The 19421-nt window shown below is 49.9% G+C and overlaps 7 protein-coding genes across 7 annotated transcripts; 3 read left to right on the top strand and 4 right to left on the bottom strand.

Moving 5' to 3' along the window:
- Window positions 1-15: 15 nt before the first annotated feature.
- Window positions 16-2020, top strand: N7511_000614 (uncharacterized protein; the record flags this gene model as incomplete). Its single annotated transcript, XM_057123039.1, has 4 exons — window positions 16-1525; window positions 1590-1778; window positions 1853-1927; window positions 1989-2020. 4 exons carry the CDS (start codon window positions 16-18, stop codon window positions 2018-2020), a joined length of 1806 nt encoding a protein of 601 aa, XP_056988772.1.
- Window positions 2021-3485: 1465 nt separating this feature from the next.
- Window positions 3486-4982, bottom strand: N7511_000613 (uncharacterized protein; the record flags this gene model as incomplete). Its single annotated transcript, XM_057123038.1, has 1 exon — window positions 3486-4982. One exon carries the CDS (start codon window positions 4980-4982, stop codon window positions 3486-3488), a length of 1497 nt encoding a protein of 498 aa, XP_056988771.1.
- A 3142-nt stretch (window positions 4983-8124) lies between these two features.
- N7511_000612 (elongation of very long chain fatty acids protein) lies at window positions 8125-9247 on the bottom strand (the record flags this gene model as incomplete). The annotated part of the gene is made up of 3 exons (XM_057123037.1): window positions 8125-8447; window positions 8499-8781; window positions 8837-9247. The coding sequence occupies 3 exons, from the start codon at window positions 9245-9247 to the stop codon at window positions 8125-8127; spliced, it is 1017 nt and encodes a 338-aa protein (XP_056988770.1).
- A 1405-nt stretch (window positions 9248-10652) lies between these two features.
- On the top strand, window positions 10653-11813 carry N7511_000611 (cytochrome c oxidase subunit VI; the record flags this gene model as incomplete). The annotated part of the gene is made up of 4 exons (XM_057123036.1): window positions 10653-10987; window positions 11144-11189; window positions 11324-11441; window positions 11518-11813. Coding segments are annotated over 4 exons (618 nt in total), but the record flags the coding sequence as incomplete, so codon positions are not given.
- Window positions 11814-12388: 575 nt separating this feature from the next.
- N7511_000610 (glycosyltransferase family 15 protein) lies at window positions 12389-13753 on the bottom strand (the record flags this gene model as incomplete). Its single annotated transcript, XM_057123035.1, has 4 exons — window positions 12389-12545; window positions 12600-13218; window positions 13272-13535; window positions 13612-13753. The coding sequence occupies 4 exons, from the start codon at window positions 13751-13753 to the stop codon at window positions 12389-12391; spliced, it is 1182 nt and encodes a 393-aa protein (XP_056988768.1).
- A 193-nt stretch (window positions 13754-13946) lies between these two features.
- On the top strand, window positions 13947-16633 carry N7511_000609 (uncharacterized protein; the record flags this gene model as incomplete). Its single annotated transcript, XM_057123034.1, has 2 exons — window positions 13947-14024; window positions 14081-16633. The coding sequence occupies 2 exons, from the start codon at window positions 13947-13949 to the stop codon at window positions 16631-16633; spliced, it is 2631 nt and encodes an 876-aa protein (XP_056988767.1).
- Window positions 16634-16937: 304 nt separating this feature from the next.
- N7511_000608 (MFS transporter) lies at window positions 16938-18666 on the bottom strand (the record flags this gene model as incomplete). Its single annotated transcript, XM_057123033.1, has 3 exons — window positions 16938-17194; window positions 17248-18183; window positions 18237-18666. The coding sequence occupies 3 exons, from the start codon at window positions 18664-18666 to the stop codon at window positions 16938-16940; spliced, it is 1623 nt and encodes a 540-aa protein (XP_056988766.1).
- Window positions 18667-19421: the final 755 nt, after the last annotated feature.

The raw sequence follows: 19421 nt of genomic DNA, 5'->3' as shown, positions 1-19421 counted from the left end.
ACCCGGGACGTGACAATGGTGACTGGTGGAATGGGCACCGCCCTTGCTTTGGGAAAGGCTGCCGGCCCAGTCTTCATGAGCAACATGATGACATTCGGACTTGCTGGCCTGGTCGGATATCGTGCGGTATGGGGTGTAGCTCCTGCTCTTCACTCGCCTTTGATGAGTGTGACAAATGCAATTTCCGGTATGGTTGGTATCGGCGGGTTGTTCATCATGGGCGGTGGCTATGTTCCTACTACGATCCCTGAATATCTCGGTGCTGCGTCAGTGTTCTTGGCCTTTGTGAACGTCTCTGGTGGCTTCGTTATCACTAAGCGCATGCTTGATATGTTTAAGCGTCCCACTGATCCTGCCGAATATCCGTGGCTGTATGCGGTCCCCGCTGTTGTGTTTGGTGGTGGTTTTATCGCCGCTGCAAGCACTGGTATGTCTGGCATTGTCCAAGCTGGGTACCTTGTCAGCACGCTGCTGTGTATGGGTTCCATCTCTGGTCTTGCTTCTCAGCAAACTGCCCGACGGGGCAACATCTTCGGTATCCTGGGTGTCATCTGCGGTATTTTGGCTTCATTGGGCGCCGTTGGCTTCTCGACTGAAACATTGACGCAATTTGCTACTGTTGCCAGTACGGGTGCCATCGTCGGAGGATTGATTGGCCGTCGCATTACACCAACTGGTCTTCCCCAGACAGTGGCTGCGCTCCACTCTGTTGTCGGACTGGCCGCTGTTCTGACCAGCGCTGGAAGCGTGTTGGCTGATATCACAGACATCACAACCCTCCATCTTACCACGGCCTACCTTGGTGTTCTCATCGGAGGTGTCACCTTCACTGGCTCAATCGTCGCCTTCCTGAAACTCGCCGGTCGTATGTCCTCCAAACCAACCATCCTACCGGGCCGACATGTCATCAACTCGACTCTCCTGGGAACCAACATGGCAACAATGGGCGCATTCATAACAATGGCCCCAGGAAGCCCTGCAATCGCTGCCACATGTCTAGGAGCAAGCACCATCCTGAGTTTCCTCAAAGGATACACCACAACATCAGCAATCGGCGGCGCCGACATGCCCGTCGTAATTACCGTCTTGAATGCCTACTCAGGCTTCGCCCTAGTAGCCGAAGGCCTCATGCTCAACAACCCCCTCCTAACCAGCGTCGGATCCCTGATCGGCGTCAGCGGCTCCATCCTCTCCTACATCATGTGCATCAACATGAACAGATCCCTGGCGAACGTTCTCTTCGGCGGTCTCTCCTCGCCAGCAGCGCAGAGCCAGAAAAAGATCGAGGGCGAAATCACCCAGACCAACATTGACGATACAGTAGAAGCCTTATCCAGCGCCGAGAACGTCATCATCGTCGTTGGGTACGGCATGGCTGTCGCCAAGGCCCAATATGCTCTCTCTGAGATTGTCCGCCTCCTCCGCGCAAAGGGCGTCAACGTTCGCTTCGCTATCCACCCCGTAGCTGGCCGCATGCCTGGTCAATGCAATGTGCTTCTCGCCGAAGCATCGGTGCCATATGATAGTACGTGCCCAGATCGCTCCCCGAATGCCCTTTCCAGAAATGATTGCTAACAGATGTGAAATAGTCGTCCTCGAGATGGAAGAAATCAACGACGACTTCTCCGATACAGATGTCACCCTCGTCATTGGCGCCAATGACACCGTCAACCCTATTGCTATGGAGCCTGACTCGGCTATTTCCGGTATGCCGGTTCTCCATGCCTGGAAGAGCAAGGAGGTTATTGTCATGAAGCGGGGCATGTCCAGTGGTTATGGTGAGTACCAGCGAAACATTATGGGAGATCCCATTTGCTCTGACTCGACTAACAATCCCTCCCTTCCTTTCCAGCTGATGTTCCGAACCCCATGTTCTTCATGCCTGGTACGCGCATGCTCTTTGGTGATGCCAAGACGTCCTGTGATGGTGAGTAACTTGGCGGTTTCTATGCGTCTGTGTGTGAGTTGTACTAATGATTATGTTATAGCCATCAAATCTGCCCTGGAGGCACGAAAGTAGGCTCGAGGATTTGTGGTTGTCTTACTGTATGCCCTTTGACCGGCTCGCTCGTCCATACTTATCTTGTTCCGAGTCCTGGGCTTGATTCTATTTTGAACGCTTCTAGTTAACTTAGCTTTTGCATTGCGTAGCTAATGAATTCCTGCATTTATCACCGACATACAGACTGTACTCGCTGGACTAATTCCTATTCCACCAACCCCATGCATACCCCGATCCCAAAAGAATAACCAACCGATCCCAACCTCTCTCTCCCAAACACCCAAAGACCCAAACTCAGAAACTCAGGGGTCCCCACGTCACCGCCACTCTAAAGTGGATATCCAGCAAGCAGCAAGCCCCGGACGTTGGCTTTGCATTCGACATGCACACCGCAAACCTAAATCCCGCGAACGCAACGGCCGACAATTCCTGCACTGTCCTGTACTGTACTGTACAGTCCAGCCGAGTCCGGAGATGGAACTGCAACAGGCTAGGGTGGTTCTCTGCATACTCTAGTACTGCATACAGTAAGCCGTTTAATCTATTTGCCATTTTTAGTCTGCCGTTGACAGTTGACAGTTGACTAAACAAGTACTCCGTAACTTGGACTTGAACGTTAAAACTCTGACACTTGGTCAATGCTTGTACTTTTTTTGTTTTCTTTGGGCTGTACAGTACTTTTCGTCTGGGAAGGTCCCGCGCTCCGTGTGCATGTCTCACATCTTTGCCATGGTTGGAATGGCTATTGACAGGGTTGTTTGGTCTGGTTTGCTGTACTATAGTGGGGGGGGGGGGGGGGAAGTCGTGGACATGTCTGGGCAGGATGGTGGCAGGGATGTGAAACGCTGGTCATATCATATTATATCATATTACATTATACTGATGTTCGTCTTTATGTTCACGTTCATGTTTGTTATCTCAAGTTTGGGTGAGATCTACATGAGAGGTGCATACATGCATGTACAGTACTATAAGTTAACTTACGTGTCCTGCCGGTGGTTTGACAAACCAAGTTAACGAAGATTACTGTAATGTCAAGTTAAGTTATTTCAATTGAATTCAAGTTTGATTGGTAGTATCAGCGAGGACACTGAGGATGGTAATCCTTCCCAGATCAGATCAGAATCTGATCCCAGACGCCAGTTTGAATAGATGTAGACATTAGCCATTAGCCATTCCGGAGTCGAACTCGGTTCTGCTCTCGACAGGGGTAAGTGGTGATTACTTCAAACATGGAGATCCATGGAAGTCCGAGATAGGAAGATGAAAGATAACATATAAGAAAAACAAAAAGCAAAACCACCCTAAAGAAACCCAGTATCCCAAACGCCGAGGATTAATCAAAACCCCGTTCCTTGCCTTGCGCGAAGGAGAGATCACCGCCCATAAAAACATTATCGGATCAATATGTCAATCAAGAGCAAATCAAAGTAAACAAAAGACAAGAACGAGAACGAGAACAAGAAGAAAAAAAGAAACCAAATTAAGCTTTGTTATTTAACCTCTTCCCAAGCTTCAATCCCATAAAGCCACGTCCAGAAGGAAGAATACTGGTATGTCTCGCGTGCTTGCGCTGACTAGACTTGCGAACGAGATTGCCAGTCGAATCAACCGACGCAGAACCCATAGCAGGCTGCGTGGCGATAGAGACCTGCGAGGAAGACGGCCCCAGCTCAACGGGGTCAACCTCTGACCGCAACGAACTCAGAGAATGGACACTCGACGAGGAATGCTTCCTCGTCATGCGGCGCATCATGAGTGGCGAGCGGTGATTAAGGATATTGGAAACGCTGTACGGAGAGGAAGACGAAGAAGACGAGGTAGGCGGGCGTTTGGAATTGAGGAGTGAGTGCGGTGGAGAGGAGTATGATTGGGGAGAGGAGACCAGGGACATGGAGCTGTTGACTCGCGATAGTGGATGGCTGGCTTGTGTGCCGTCGTCTGTGTACGGCGAGGTTGGGCAGGAAGTGTAGCTTTTGACGGTGTGGTTGCTGAGGCTGCGGATTGAGGCCGGACGGGAGGTTTCTGTTGGTCGTCGGGGGCGGAGGTGCGAGGGTGGTGGGTGCATTGCCATGGACTTGTCTGTGCCTGCTGTTCGGGGCCGGTCGTTGTGCAGGGTCCGTGGTGGTGCTGGGAAGTAGGGGATTAGGGGCACTTCGGAGACGCGGTTGATTGTTGCAGCCGATGTTCTTTTGTCGAGGTCTAGAGCTTGGCTGTGGATTGTGGATTGCTTTCGTGAGGCTGGTTTGGGGGTTGTTTCTCTGTGCGAGTGGGAGTGTCGTTTGGAGACGTGCTCTGATGAGCGTGGTGGTGCCAGTCTGTTGTCTGCTCGTGCGAGGGGAGGCCGACTGCGGCTTCCTTCGCGAGAGCGAGAGTGGCTGGAGCGAGTTCTTGGGGTTGGTCTTTTGGCCAGCGTGTTGATCAGGACCACTGTTGGGCGAGTCCGGGGTTCCGTAAAGGTGATTTTCTTGGCGACTTGGATGTCTGCCTCCTCGACGGAGAAAATCGAGGAGGGCGAGGTTGAACGAGACCTCGTGGTTGACTTGGGCTTTGGGGAGTCGTATACCGATGGCTGGAGGAAGATATTTGACGCCAGTTGGGGAGGAGAGTCTGGGGATGGCAGCTCCAGCACCATCTGTTCCTCGGGGTCAAAGACGTAGGTATCTTCGTCGAAGGCAGCGGTGCTCGTCCTCTTGATAGTGTCTGTTGAGACAGGCCGTGGGCGTTTGACTATCGGCGGCGCCAGCAGACGCTCTTCACGATCCCAATCCGCGTCCAAGTGAGAGGCATCATCGGCACTCAGATCCGAATCGAAGATGACAGCTTCTTGAGATTCAACTGGAGAACCCATTGGCGAAGACAGTAGATCCTGGGCTCCGGTATCCGACTCAGACACGGCCTCTTCATCTGATTCATATCGGTCTTGTAGACTGTGTCGACTCAACCGGTGTAGACCCAACGAGGTAGTAGACTCGTACATGATTCCAGCAGTAGACGGAGCGATGGTTGTCAAGAAAAAGAAAGAATAGTTATCGCGAGTATTCAAGATCCAACTGCAGTTGAAAGGAAGAGGAAGAAGCAGAAGAAGAAGTAAAAAGACAGGAGATACCAGCCCTGATCTAAGAATTCCAACGACAGGACAGGAACCAGTCCAAGGAGAGATGACAGCGCCCTGATATCCCACGAGAGCAAAGCTGCACAGGAGATCCAACCACTCCTAGACGGGGACAGGACAGGCTCTTAAGGGAGTGGGACCAGGGAGCTATGGACAGGGGACAGTATGCCGTACTAGTCCTGTATCCCACAAACAGAAAATGCTTAACAGCCGAGAAAACGAAAGGAGAACAAAAAGCCTTCCAGAGGGGTCCTGCACGTGTAGGAAATGTAGGAAATGGCCAAGGTTTTCACCCTGAAATCCATGACCTGCATGAGCGCGTATGGAGGCAGGGAAAGCAATGTGATTGGAAATATCACCCTTGCATGGGAATAGGGCGGAGCTGGGGAGTTTCAGCAGGATGAACGCGTTGCGGTCAGCTTGAAACTTTTCCAGTAATTAATTCCCGTTCACTAGTGAGTTAGCCCAATCTGATATATCCAACCTGAGCTGTCGTTGGTCAGGGCCAATGCGCCATGATGGGACACGTATCAGCCGATGCCACTAGGCACTCCAAGCTGGAGGTAAAGAGTAAAGAGCGGGATATCCTGCGAGGGTCCAGAAAAGAATTCTCCTATCCACAGTGGATCGACTCTATGTGAAAAATACATAAAATGAATAAATGAATGGAAAAACGCTCCATAATAATATAGAAACCCAAGCGTAGCGCCTGGGAACGGGAAAAAAAGACAGAATTAGTGCATAATCAAGGCTTCATCGTCGAATCACAGGGGCAGAGGACGTGCCAAGTTAGCCGCCGCCTTAGATCGGTGGGGCATGTATAGCTCAAACACGCTACACCACGAACTCCTTGGGGGCGTCTTAGCTTCAAACCGTAGTGTCGTCGGTATGAAGGAACCGAATGCCCGTCAAGCCAGGGGACATTAGGTCTGCACCTGAAGGGGGGATCAGGGAGAAGGGACTCGCATCCTTGTGAATAGTTGGGAGAGATTTCAGCGTGCGAACCCTTGAAAGTGCTTGCTGTAACCCCCAGGACGAGAAGGGAAGAGCAGTAGAACTCCTTACATGCAACCACCTCTCGGCGATTTTCTCTGACTATTGCGGGAAAGGGAATTCTATTATTTTGTTCTACTATAATGCTGTTATTCTATTATTCTTAATTCTTATTACTCCATTATTCTAATATTCTGCTATTCCCTTCTCCGACTCTCGATATTTATAGCGTGTCATGTATCATCTGCCAATAACTAATACGCAAGGACTCCGCTCTCAATATTCTCCTCTTTCATGCAGCTGTACCTGCATACGGCCTACGCTCTTCCTCTTCACACCTCTGGGGCTTCGGCATAACTCCATACGGACAGCCCTCAACGCTCATGGAAATCTGCCCATGGGCTGATGTCGATCCACACGTCGACATAGCAACTAAACCTACTGCATAATGCCATCATGGCGGGTTATCTGCCCCCTTTCTCTCTCTCTCTCTCCAATTGTGGTCTGGTCTGGCGTCTAATGTATTCTTTCCGAAGAACAGTCCAATAACCGGCACCTAATACAGTCCGGCCATGCATACAATGCACTCTCCAGTCTCCGAATGAATGCTCCGCATGGCATCCATGCAAGGCGCCTGTTCGGGTTGGACATGCGGGCTGCGGGTAGTCCGGGATCGAATTGCATTTATTGATTGACCGGCCTCTTTGTGGTGCCTCTGCCTCGCTTGACGGATATAATCAGTCCCCATAGCGTGGGTGGCTGGTATGGTTTATTGCACTGGACTGGATTCTGGGGTGGGAAAGATGACGCTTGCCGGGCTGGTGAGAGGCTGGTGCCAGCCCTTCTTCAATACTTTTACTTGCCACCTACCTACCACCTCTCACCTACCACCTACCACTGGACTTTTTTTTTTCGGGCTGCTTCGCTGCTGGCCAGCGGTGCGGCTCTGTGCCCGTTGCCCCTTGATGTTGGGGTCCTGATCATCCCGTCGACTAGTGGACTAGTGTTGTTGATATGTCACTTGGGCGTTGAGTCCCCGTTGCACAGGCCACATGATTTGCAGATCGGCGGTTTCGTCGGCTTGCACTGCGGTTGAGTATTGGATGTGATGCTTCGGATTGATCTCGAGTGTGGTCGACTGGGCTGTGAATGTTGCCATATCAACCACGCGGCAGAGTGAGGTGTTTGTTGTTCGGGATTCGGCGATCAGGACTCTGGGATGGAGTTTGTCGAGGCAAGATTTGGGCCCCAAATGATGGCCCAGTATTGTACTATTCAAGGTGGATTTCCTGTTTCGATCCAGACTGGGTCTGCATATTGTCCCAGGTGGGGATGGAAGTCCTTTCTTGGTGCGTTAATCAAACATTCCTTGCTGACCAGATGCGAACCAGACAAGCTAAGCACTTCCTGTACACATGGTATGGCAAGCAGGTGGCATCCTCGTGTCCATGTGGCACATTACAGCTGATTGACAGTGAACGGATAACACATGATTACATTCGTCTTGATATATGGAACGTCTATCAATAATACTTTACTAACAATAAGGGCGAAGGGTACAATAGAAGGGCCTGCCATCGACAGACGGGTGATAACGACAAAGATGAACAAAAGAAGAAAAAAAAATCGACATTATAGAATACAACCAGGACAAGACTGCTAGGGCAGTCCAACAGCATTCCCGGATCGAAATGAAATGCCTCGCCCCTAGGTCTTCGCCCTGATGTTTTTTTTTTCCGAAAAAAACATTCGGCACATGCATTCCGACAACTCCGAGGCACATACCCCATTTCCGGGTGGGCCTGGCATCATGAGGTGGTCATTCATTAAACAGGTATAGAGACGATTCACCCAAGAGCAGCTACAGCCCTTCTGCTCTTCTATGTCCACGGGTTTGCCTTGAACATTCCAATTGTTGAGACTGGAATAATGGAACAATTGAACTCGTGGACATTGGTTCTTCAATTCGCACAATGAACCAAATCAAGTGCGATTGGGTCACTCAACAAGCCATTTAAGCCTTGCGGGAGCGAGTGACGGGGCCGTTGGAGCGGCCACTTGAGGCAGCGCCGTTGGACTTGGCACCGGCGGGGGAGGGAACCTCGAAGTTCTTCATGTCAATGAGAGACTTCTGGCCAGTGTTGCGGCGGGGACGACCGGTCTTGGCGGTCTTGTTGTAGGTGGCAATGTAGAAGGAGATGAACAGAACCAGGTAAGAGCTGATGATACCGATACCAGCCATAGCAGCGAACTCCTCACCGGCACACTTGCCCATGTTGGGGAGCCATGGGAAGTAAGCGGAGGTGAAGTAAGTGTACGAGGCGAAGTAGATAAAGCCTTGAAGCGGTTAGTCGTGATATTTGGGGTTATCCGGATTGAATTACTTACCGACGTCAATGACGAACTGGAGAATCTGGAGCATGGTGATGTACTTCTTCCACCAAATGCGAACGCCACGGGCACTCTGGAAGTAGTACCAGTACATGACAACGTGGACCAGCAGGTTGATGCTGATGGGCACCCATTGCACGGCAGTCACACCAATAAGCTGGGTGTAGCAGAGAAGGGCGGTAGCACCGTGGTGGTAGGTGTGGAGGAAGGTCAATGGCTTCTTCTTGAGGGCCAGGAAGATGGTGTCAATGAACTCGACGTATTTGTTGATGTAGTTGAGCTGTACGTGGCTGTTAGTCGGCTTGTTTTGTTTAACGAGGCGCGTGGCAACTTACGTAGTACAGCACAATGAGGGGTTGAGTCCATCCGCCGCGCTGGTCACAGATAGTGTAGAAGACTCCGTGTCTCCAGAGTGTGGGCACAAGCTGCTCAATGAACAGAACCAGGAGAATACCGCTGACAACCGTCAGGAACAGGTTGTGGACCATGAACAGGAAGTTGAGCTTGAAGGCAGGCAACTTCTTCATGATCTCCCGACCACCGAAAATGATGATGTAGTAGGTAATGAGCATTGTCGCAGTTTCCTTGAAGGTGGAGAGGGGGGTCACGCCCTCTTGGAAGACGAACTCGCTCGCAGGGTATCCCATAACCTTCTCGTAGGCCTGATCGAAGATGGGCCACAAGTGGACACCAAAGGGCCGGTCGAGGGTCGGGAGGGGAACATTCTTCAGTAATTCGGCCGCCATTGTGAAATAAATGGTTGTTGCTCAACCGACGCGATGCGATGAAGGAGGCGACGCCTTAGGAGGCAACAATTGATAGGGGAGCAGTGAACTGCAATGAAAAGACAATCGCGTGAAGATGCGAAAGTCCAAGAACGAAAAGAAAAAGGAAGGAATGGAGAGGAAGGGGGATGGAAGAGAAAGAAGAGACAGGAGAAACGATTACTTTTTGCGGCCGGCGTGTTGAGATCCCAAAGAGGACTAGCGTGGCATAAAAGGGGGTACCAACTGCACCCGTTGCTTCCGATCGCAACAGTAGAACCATCGATTACTATACTCCTACTGGCACTGGCACTGATTCAAGGACCGAAGAGTGTGCAATGAGTCTTGTTGATTGCAATTGTCAGTTTTCAACTACAACTACAACTTGGGATTCACCATCTTCACACGCTATCGCTGCAGATGGGCCGTTAAAGATCCTCGGGACTATCACATGCTAGTATATACGTGTCAATAGCGTGTCAGAAATTACCGATTAGCGATCTCCATGACCTCAAGTGCTGCTGTTCAAATGAGTACTTTTCTTTGACCCCCTTCACAGTAAATGACCATCGTTCATAGCATACGCCCATTCACTGGTGGATTTCAGTCCCCGCTTTCCGCTTTGCGGAACCACATTGATAGCCGGAGGGTCACATTGAGAATCTACCAACTTATTCGTCTGCTTAAGTGAGGTTACAATTGCATACCACCGTGAGGCACAGCGTGCCATTGGCAATGATCTTCAGGTACATTTAGTCAGGGTCGAAGTACTGTACAACCATCCTTAAGATAATTGGCATCTGGGTTGCTCAAGGGCATAGAAGACACATATCGGGTAAGAGACACAACCTTAGATCTTGATTTACTTTGACTTTTATCTATTTCTGCTCGCAGACGTACTTTCGACTATTACAGTATAAAACCTCGCCTGTGGCTGCACGGATGAGATGTTGCCGAGTACAAGTTAGCCTCGAGATGGCATGATGGCACGATCTATCTCGGCTTATGTACGTTTCCCTCCGCAGATGTGCTGGAGGATCAGCTGTCAGCATATTTGAGTTTGGATTTGAATTTGAATCTATTTCATGAGATATACCTGGAGTGGATAACTGGAGAATCAAAGTATAAGTGAAATTATATCTTCATGATATCTTCCCTCGGGATTATCAAATAGTCTAGACCGAGCTACAAGTGTCTTTTAGGTCGTTGATTAAACCACACATACAGAGTGTCCCCATAACTCCCCTCATAGACTTACAGATTCACATCTACAGTCAAGAATGAGTACTTTGTCAACCAATGACGCGCTCGATGAAAGGTGACAGCCGACCAGCCAATCAGCGGGCTTCCTTAGAGATCAACGGGGCCAATCGGGTGATGACTCAGCAACACCCGTGTGGTGCCTGAGGCAGCGACACCACACCACCGGCAAAATCCTAGAGCACTTCTCACCTCCCCTTCCCGTCTCCATCCAAACCTCTCCCCTCACCATTGTTCCAGTCCGGTCCACCGTGGTCCTCCGCCTAAAATGCAGTCCCTCTCTATCTTCCGCGCCGCCACCCGCGCCGTTCGCCCTACCGGCTTCTTCAGAGCTCCCCAATTGGCCCGGTCCCGGATGCAGTCCCCGGTTACTCTGGCCGCCGCCCGCGCCCACAACTTCGGCACCACCTCCAAGCTCCTCTCCGGACACGAGGACGAGACATACGAGGAGTTCTCCGCCAGGTACGCCCCCAATCGCCTACAATTGATGTCGGAGTCGGTCGGAAGAGGGGGGAGAAGTGCTCTGCTTCGCGATGTTAGGCGCTACACGGAACAGACACCGGCATTTATCGGGGGATAAACAGAGCGTGTTATACTGACTGTGTATCTCAATCGCAGATTTGAGAAGGAATTCGATGGTGTGCAGGATGTTTTCGAGCTCCAGGTATGACTGATCTCGTCTTACGCCCCGGCATGTTGATCGACATGCGATATATGGCATGAGCCATATAAGTCCAATCATGCAACTTGATACCCATTTCCAATCGACGTCTGGCTAATACTTCTCCTCGTCGACAGCGCAACTTGAACAACTGCTTCGCCTACGATCTCGTTCCCTCCGTTGAGGTCCTCACTGCCGCTCTCAAGGCCGCCCGCCGTGTTAACGACTTCCCTACCGCTGTCCGTGTCTTCGAGGGTATGTTCTTTCTTTTCTATACACCAATGTCATTCCCTTCTTGCTATGAATCGAGATTAACCCCATGTGAATATAGGCATCAAGGCCAAGGTCGAGAACCCAGACCAGTACAAGCAATATCTCGAGTCCCTCGAGGGTCTCCGCCAGGAGCTCGGCGTCGCTCTTCGCGAGGAGCTCTACCCCCAGGAGGAGTAAATTCGCATCACCAATTCTCCTTTCGCGTCAATTTTCTCTTGAACAAACAGTACCCTTTCGCATGTTGTTTATCCAGCACTGTTTGACTGGCTGAGGAGCAGGTCGGGTAGAAGAGAAAACTGTATTCATATCTAGAGATCTCTTATGTTGTTAGTGCCGCTCTTATTTGGAACAAGGTCACTGGTGCCTTTTTTGGTGCTTAATCTATCTTCATTCCATGTGTCCCCATCTTGTTCAGCCATCTTACATCTGTTGTATTCTCAATCGCTCAATTCAGTCTTCAAACTTCAATTTCCATACCTCAATTCCCCATTGTTCTAGCAATGTGTATATTCGGTTCTGAACCCTCCGAGTATTCTGAATCTCAGTTCTTATTTCGAAGTAGCCAATATATCACACCAAATGACAAACTGCAGCAAAGCGCAGAGACACCACACCGAGTTAGATTGAGCCTCCCAAGTGAGCAAGCGCAATCAATTTAAGTACAATGAAGACAAGGCCCCTGTAGCTCCTCAGGAGACAGCAACACGGGCAAGAACGTATTTTGTGACAAGGAATTAAAGCAAAATAGAATGCGAAAAAAAAGGAACACAAAATCATCAATACACAAGGGTGTGTTCGCCCAAACGCCGGGTACCAAGCCACTGGTTTCAGGAATATAGTCATAGAGGTATGCAAGATGCAAGGAATCGAGTCGTGAGGCACTCTCCAATAAGGCAAGCGACAAGACAGGTCATTCAAAGACCTGAAGTTTAGTGTGTTCCGACATACTTGAAGTAGGTCGGGCGGCAATCCTCCTTGGAGAGGAAGTCTGCACCCTGGAAGAATTGACCAGCTTTGCAGCCGGAGCACTTGGGAGAGTTGGGGCAGTTGAGATATGGGATATGGTTATATCCGATATCGCGGAACCTGGACAATAATGTAAGTGAGTTTTCTCGAAAGATATTAGAAATGATCACGTACCAGTGGACATTCGCGGCATCGGCGAAAAGACCAATTCCGAGCGAGTGAACGGGTGCATCACCCCATCGCTCATAGAAGAAACCACCGGCACGGTCTAGGTGCTGGAAGTAAGCCTCATACTTCTCGCCACGGAAGAAGTCCAGATCGCCGATCTCGAAGTTGGACCAGAAATGGCAAGTGGAGTATCCGTTGCCGCCCTTGGTGTGTTCCGGACGAGCCACGTCATCTGTAATCCACTCCCACATGTTGTTGTCGCTCAAATACGAAGGGTTGGCGGCGAGGAAGCGCTGGGTCTCTGGCCAAAGAGACGGGATACTCTGGGGAGCGTCGTAGAGGTTGATAGTGAAACCGTAGGTCTTGTTGCCATCCTCCATGTACCGGAAAACATCGTAGTCGACGTCGCAGAAGAACTTGACGTTGGGCTCAATGCGCCAGTAGTAACGGTACTCTTTGAGAGCAGGGTGCTTGTAGAACATGCCGCTGTTCCAGCGACACATCTGGTGGTAGGAGACCTTCGAGCTGTACTGGATGTCCTGCTCCTCCAAAAGCTTGGCGGATTCCTTGAACAGGTCCATGTTGATCCAGCTCGGGACTTCCCAGTGTTCCTTAGGCACAAGCTCTGTGATCCGAGTTAGTTGTATCCCTTCAGCAGAGCGAAAGGGTAGGGCGTACCGAATTGGCACTTAGCCTTGGTGACCGACTGAACCTTTGACATGAATTCCTCGGTAAAGGGGATGTCGTTGAAGAAGATGTACGGGTAGTTGAATTTGCCATTCCATGTGCGCTCCAAATCCTTCATGGTTTCGAGGAGCTGGCCTAGTTCCTCATTGCGGACGAGGGAGATGAGCGCGGCGTTGGTGCGGGCCGATTTGTCGCTATCGGGAGAATAGTCATTTTCGGTGGCTCGCCATAGGTTCCCAGGAGGTTCTCCGGTAGCTGAAGACACCTTGTTAGCAACGGGGGAAAGCGATGGTTGCGATAGGAGAGGTGGCAAGAGACCGGGGTCACGCACGATCTACAAGAGGATCTTTTTTCATGCCGTGGATCAATTTAGACCCATCATTGGAGGGACTTTGATGTAATTGGAATACAAGAAATAGACAAAGAAGGATGCATGCTGCACCCAGCATGCGAATCGGTCGCGCGATAGCCATGATGAGGTGTGAAAGGGGGAGATGTCAGAGAGACAGAGAGAGGCGCGCATAAGTGGCCCATCTTTCCCGGTCGAGACTAGCGTCATCCAAGCAAAACATCCCGACTTTCCATCAACTTCAACTTCAACTTCAGTTCCAACTACCATCGACAAGGAAATCGATGTGATCTTGCTTTCGCCTGGCCTTGTCTGAAATGGCGTTTGCGGCCGATCTCAGTTCGCTTACTGATGCCTTGATCAGCTCGGTCACCAAGATATCCCCAAGTCAAAAGGTAATATCTATCGGGTTCTACTTCGAGACTATAATAATTAAATGATTTTCGTATAGGGATCTGCCCGCTTTCAAAGCCTGAAGCGTCGCATACAAGGGGGACTTCGGACTGGTTCTCATACACGCACCGACCAATTTGCAGTAGCTAAACAACTGGAGGGGCTGCAAGAAAAGTTCCAGGTCTTGAATAGAGATGAACTGACTGAAGCTCTTTCCTCCCGCCTGGTAGAACTTGAAGACAGTCGAAACTCATGGCTGCCAGAAATTCTCAGTCTGTTACTTCAGCTCTCAGACCGTCCCGCTCTATTGTCCACAGTAGACCGACTGAAGACGACAAACAAGTCAACAGTAACGCCAGATTCCCTATCATGGTCGGATCTCAACCCAGAGGGCGCTGCGTATAGCGATGAAGAAATCTGGGAGCAGGTCGATTTCACTGCTGGCTCATCAGATGAGGACGACTTCTCATCGATTGTTAGCGATGTGTCTGCTCCAAGGCACAGACCCTCGTCCTCTACGGCTGTTGAAGAAGACTATATCGTACCAAATGGGATCTTCACTTCAGCACAGGATGAAGATCTCATCGTCGCTATAGAAAAGGCACAATTTTGGAAGCCTGAAATCTACCCTCCAGTCACGCAAGGAGAAGAGAATGCATTTCACACGATTACCGAACTACAGCTAGCGAGAGAGACCATTTTCATGCTTCAAGGCCTTCCAACTTCAGTATTCTGGCATTCGGATGAGAATATTGAAGTAGATCGCAGGTATGCACTTGGACATTCATCCAGCGAATCACTAGCATCGCTTTTGCAGCGCTTTGGTGAGATTGGTACAAAAGTTTACGCCGTCCGAGACTTCATCAAGACGCCTCAGACGATCCCTTACCTACAAACATTCTGCCGGGGCGTTGAAGAGCTTCTCCATGAGTTTGATAAGATAATTTCCCAAGTTCAGTGCAAATACCTTTCGGCTGGTCAGACAATCAGTCTTCTCCAGCTTCTCGCCGATGTCCGTTCACACTCGCACGAGCTAGTATTACTAGCGGAAATGATAGCCAAGCTGGGAGAAAGCTCGACCGCCCAACCGATGCGCTGTCTAGATTTGCTATATAATTTGATTTGTATGCTGGAGGCTGTTGGAGATGAAAGTGCGTCTCAACGCCTTGCAAAATTATTCTTCTTGTGCTTCAAAACATACACAAGATCTATTCAGCTTTGGATGGAAACAGGTCAGGTTGATCCTTCAGATATTACATTTTTCGTTCGAGCGAATCGTGAGGGGGATCTTCGCACTCTTTGGCACGACTGGTTCGTCCTGGATGAGGGACCCAGGCGGCAGAAAATCCCCCAGTTCCTCGAGACCAGTGTCCAAAAGATCTTCACAGCGGGCAAAAGCATGGTCTTTTTGCACCATTTGAACGCGTTGGTTACAGAGACCCACGAGAAATCGGATATGACATTAGACGCGATTTCATCTTCGGAATCATCAATCTTGCTACCATTCTCTGCTTTGGTGGAGTCGGCTTTTGAGAAACTTGTGGATGTAGACCATTCGCTGAGTTCCATCCGTCTGCGAGAGGAACTCGACGAGAAATGCGGGCTATGGAGCTCCCTAGATGCTCTTCAACATGTTTACCTTGGCAAAGATATGAGCGTCCTTGGTATGATCGATTCTAGGATTTTTGAAATGATAGACCACGGACGGTCTTGGGATGACAGATTCTTGCTCACTGAAATCTCAAGAACGGCTTTCAGTTCAATACCAATCATTGATACATCAAGACTTCTTGTGCGCCCAACTGTTACCACTTCGCATGAATCACAAAACCAGCGAAGTGTGACCATACTCGAGTCAATATCCATTGACTATGGTCTTCCATGGCCTGTGGCAAACATTATCACCGAGGAATCAATTTCTTCGTACCGTCAGATCTCGACTTTTCTAATCCAGATTAGGCGTGCCAGATACAGCATGGTGAAACAGCGCATCCGAGAGGCCCGCAAAATGCCCGGCGAAAAGGATGATACTTTGGTGCATGCTCTCCATCACAACATGCTCTGGTTCATCGATTTCATATACGGCCATCTCACTTATCTTGTCATATCCACGGCAACCCAATCCCTGCATTCCGCTCTACTCGAAACCAAAGATGTCGACTCTATGATTGCAGCCCACCAGTCCTACATGTCTTCTCTGAAGGCCCAGTGTCTGCTCTCGGAGAACTTATCTCCAATCCATAAAGCCATCATCAGCTTGTTAGACCTCTGTGTTCATTTTGCGGATCTACAGACTGCACACTTGTCCGGAGCTCCCAACAGCGAAGAGCAAGATGACGAAGAAAACTCTATGGAGGCTGTGAATATTTTAATAAAAAAAGACCCCAAAAATGATTTCGACTCCGACGACTCCGATGATGACATGGGCCACGAACACACGCTTACGGTTTCATTCCATGACTCCTCTTACAATCAGCAAATGAAGAACGTCAAAATACAGTTTAATCACCTAGTCACTTTCGTCGCGGATGGTCTGAAGCGCGTAGCTCGGGCGGACGGATTTCCTAGCTGGGACATCCTTGCTGAAAGGCTTGAATGGTGTAAACGTTGAGATCATGCTGGAAACCAAAACGAATGAATTAACGAATCCAATGTTTCATTTGCTCAATGCTAGGCCATTACTTCCAGAATGCAAAGATATGTAAATAAGTATGGAATAAATTTTATAACTTAACATTAAAGTAATCACATATAAATATCGGTTTAGTGTATATGCATCAAAAATCGTAAGACGCCATGCAGACATTTCTTTTTTCCAGTCATTCCAACAATCTTCCACACCAGATGGAACTGTACGAACTGGAGAATATTACCACCTCTTATATAAGCATCCCCTCATCCAATGAAGCACTCATCTAGGCCTTGATAGCCTGCTCCTCATCATCGCTGAAAGCGTATCTCGAGAAACGGCGAATGGCCTCTCCCTTGAAGTAGAAGACATAGGGAATGAGACAGCAAGCCAAGGCGATGAAGGCAAGAAGCGAACTGGCCCATTGGTAACCAAGACGGTTGTACATCTGTTCGGTGAACAGGACGGTGGAGGCACCCCACATTGAACGAAGGAAGGTCTTCGCAGCGAGAGCAGAAGCTGCCTGGTGCTGATAGGTATCCACTAGAGATAGTATTAGTAAATATTAATATACAATGTAAGAATTTTGTACATACCAAGGTAGTTGTTGGCCGAGTTGTACAAGAAAATGAAGCCGAATCCAACAGGCCAGCCTCCCATGGCAGGTCCAATCCAGTGCAGGTCTTTGTACGAGGTCCAGGCAAAGATGAAAAGGCCGATGGGAACGAGCCAGCAAGACCACATCATGGGGATCAGACGCTTTTCGGCGGGGGGCTTACCGCCGCATTGAGCAGAGACCTTGAGGTAGTGCTTGTTGACGAAGGGAGCACAGGCTGCACTCATGAGAACACCGATAGCCAGAGGGATGAACATGAGTCCGGTTGAGGAGGCACTCCAGCCCTTGCCGGATTGGTAGACGATAGGGTAGGCAACAAAGAACATGTAGAGTAGGCCGTACAGAACAGACATGTAAAGAGCGATGAACATGACGATAGGCTCGAGGAACAAGAGCTGGAAGGGGCGCAAGAGGAAGACGCGCAGCTTCTCGCCCAAGGGACGGGGATCAAGCTCGGCTTCAGTGGTGTATTTTTCGTCGTTCTCAGACTTGCGGAGCTTGGCAGCTCTCTTCTTCAACAGAATCGGTGCATAGGTCTCGGGAACGGTGAAGGTAATCAAAACCCATGCGACGAAGCCCATAATCAACTGGAGCCAGTAAAGCCAGCGCCAGCCCGCGTGATCACCGAGGAAGCCTCCTGCGAGAGGACCAATGGCGGGTCCAAGGAAGGGGGCAGCACTGAAGGCAGCCATGGGAACACCTCGCTCCTCATTTTTCCACAAATCGGCGAGAGTACCGCCGACCAAAGTCATAGGGGCACTGAACGCGATACCATCGATCAGACGGCAGACAATTAGGGTTCCGATGTTCTTGGCAACAGCACAAGGAATGATAAAGATGACGGCGACCAGGAGGGTAACAGCGTATAGTGGGCGACGCCCAACCATCTCTGACATGGGAGCAAAGACCATAGGACCTAGGTGAGTTAGAATCAAGATAACCAGGAAAGGAAGTCAGTGAAACACTTACCAACACCGAATCCGATGACAAACACAGTGACAACAACCAGGCTGACCTCACGCGAGACACCGAAGTCTTCCATAGGTCCTTCAAGGTCAGCAGTAATGACACTGCTAGCAAAAGCCACCACGAAACAGGTGAAAGCAACGACCATGGTGCAGTACCACTTGTAAAGCTTCGACCAGTTCTTAGGGTTCTCGGGATCATCGATGGTGAAGGTCACCAACTTCCAATCCTCCAGCTTTCCAGTAGCATTGGACCTGACAGGCTTGATGATCTCACCTTCCCGAGTCTCGGTCGTGTATTCGCGAAGATCGGCGCCATCGCTCAGTTCACGGACGGGGAGGTTAAGGTAGTCAAGTGGTTCATGGCCAGATCCAATGGAAGCTGTCCGGCTGGTTGCATTGGTGTGGGTATGTTCTGATCGTGGGGTCTCCATGTCGAAATATGTCGAAATATGTCGATGTAGTAGAAGATGTGCCCAAGCAGAACTATGGGATGCTGTAGTTGTGATAACCTGTTGTGGAGTATGGCAGGTAAGTTACCCCTGGGGGTGCCATGGTTTTATACCTCATCTGTATCGACTCGGCCCCGAGCCTATGACAAGTGGATTCTATAAAAAATAGAGATTGCAGCGAGTACCACTGGATGGTTGTGACGTTCCTGGCAGGGCTGCTGATATCGGGCCGTCGCCCCATCTGGTGGATTGCCTGTTGTGGAACAAGGGCGCTAGCCACATGGGGTAATATGCTACGATGGGCCGAACACTGCTTATATCGAGGTCTTGGCAGCGTCAACTCTATGTAGGGGTGTGTAGATCTAGTACGGGTTCTACGTATAGTGAATTTTTCGCTTGTGACGGCTTCAGTTTCATGTATATAGGCGTTCTGCCAAATTTCGTCTGTGGAGTCTCTAGCGGATACTGTAGGTTATATTCTCAGTCGAATCCATAGCAGTGGGGATTATGGAGAGGTGGGAGCTTTTCCACATGGCTACTCCGTAACGTTAAAGTACACTCTATCTAGAGCTAGACGTGTGGGGAAGAACATCTCGAGGTATACAGGGGTCTAGGGAACAGAAATAGGGAAAGGTGCGGGTTGCTGTTGTGCCGGGATAATGCAACTATCGAAGACTCGACGGAAGATTGATTGATAAAGCAAAAGGATTACTCTTGGTACCACAGCCACATTCTTG

This window comes from Penicillium nucicola (genome assembly GCF_028828085.1).
Source record: "Penicillium nucicola strain IBT 29836 chromosome Unknown utg000001l, whole genome shotgun sequence".
Classification (NCBI taxonomy): domain Eukaryota; kingdom Fungi; phylum Ascomycota; class Eurotiomycetes; order Eurotiales; family Aspergillaceae; genus Penicillium; species Penicillium nucicola.
This window is presented reverse-complemented; position numbering and strand designations above follow the sequence as displayed.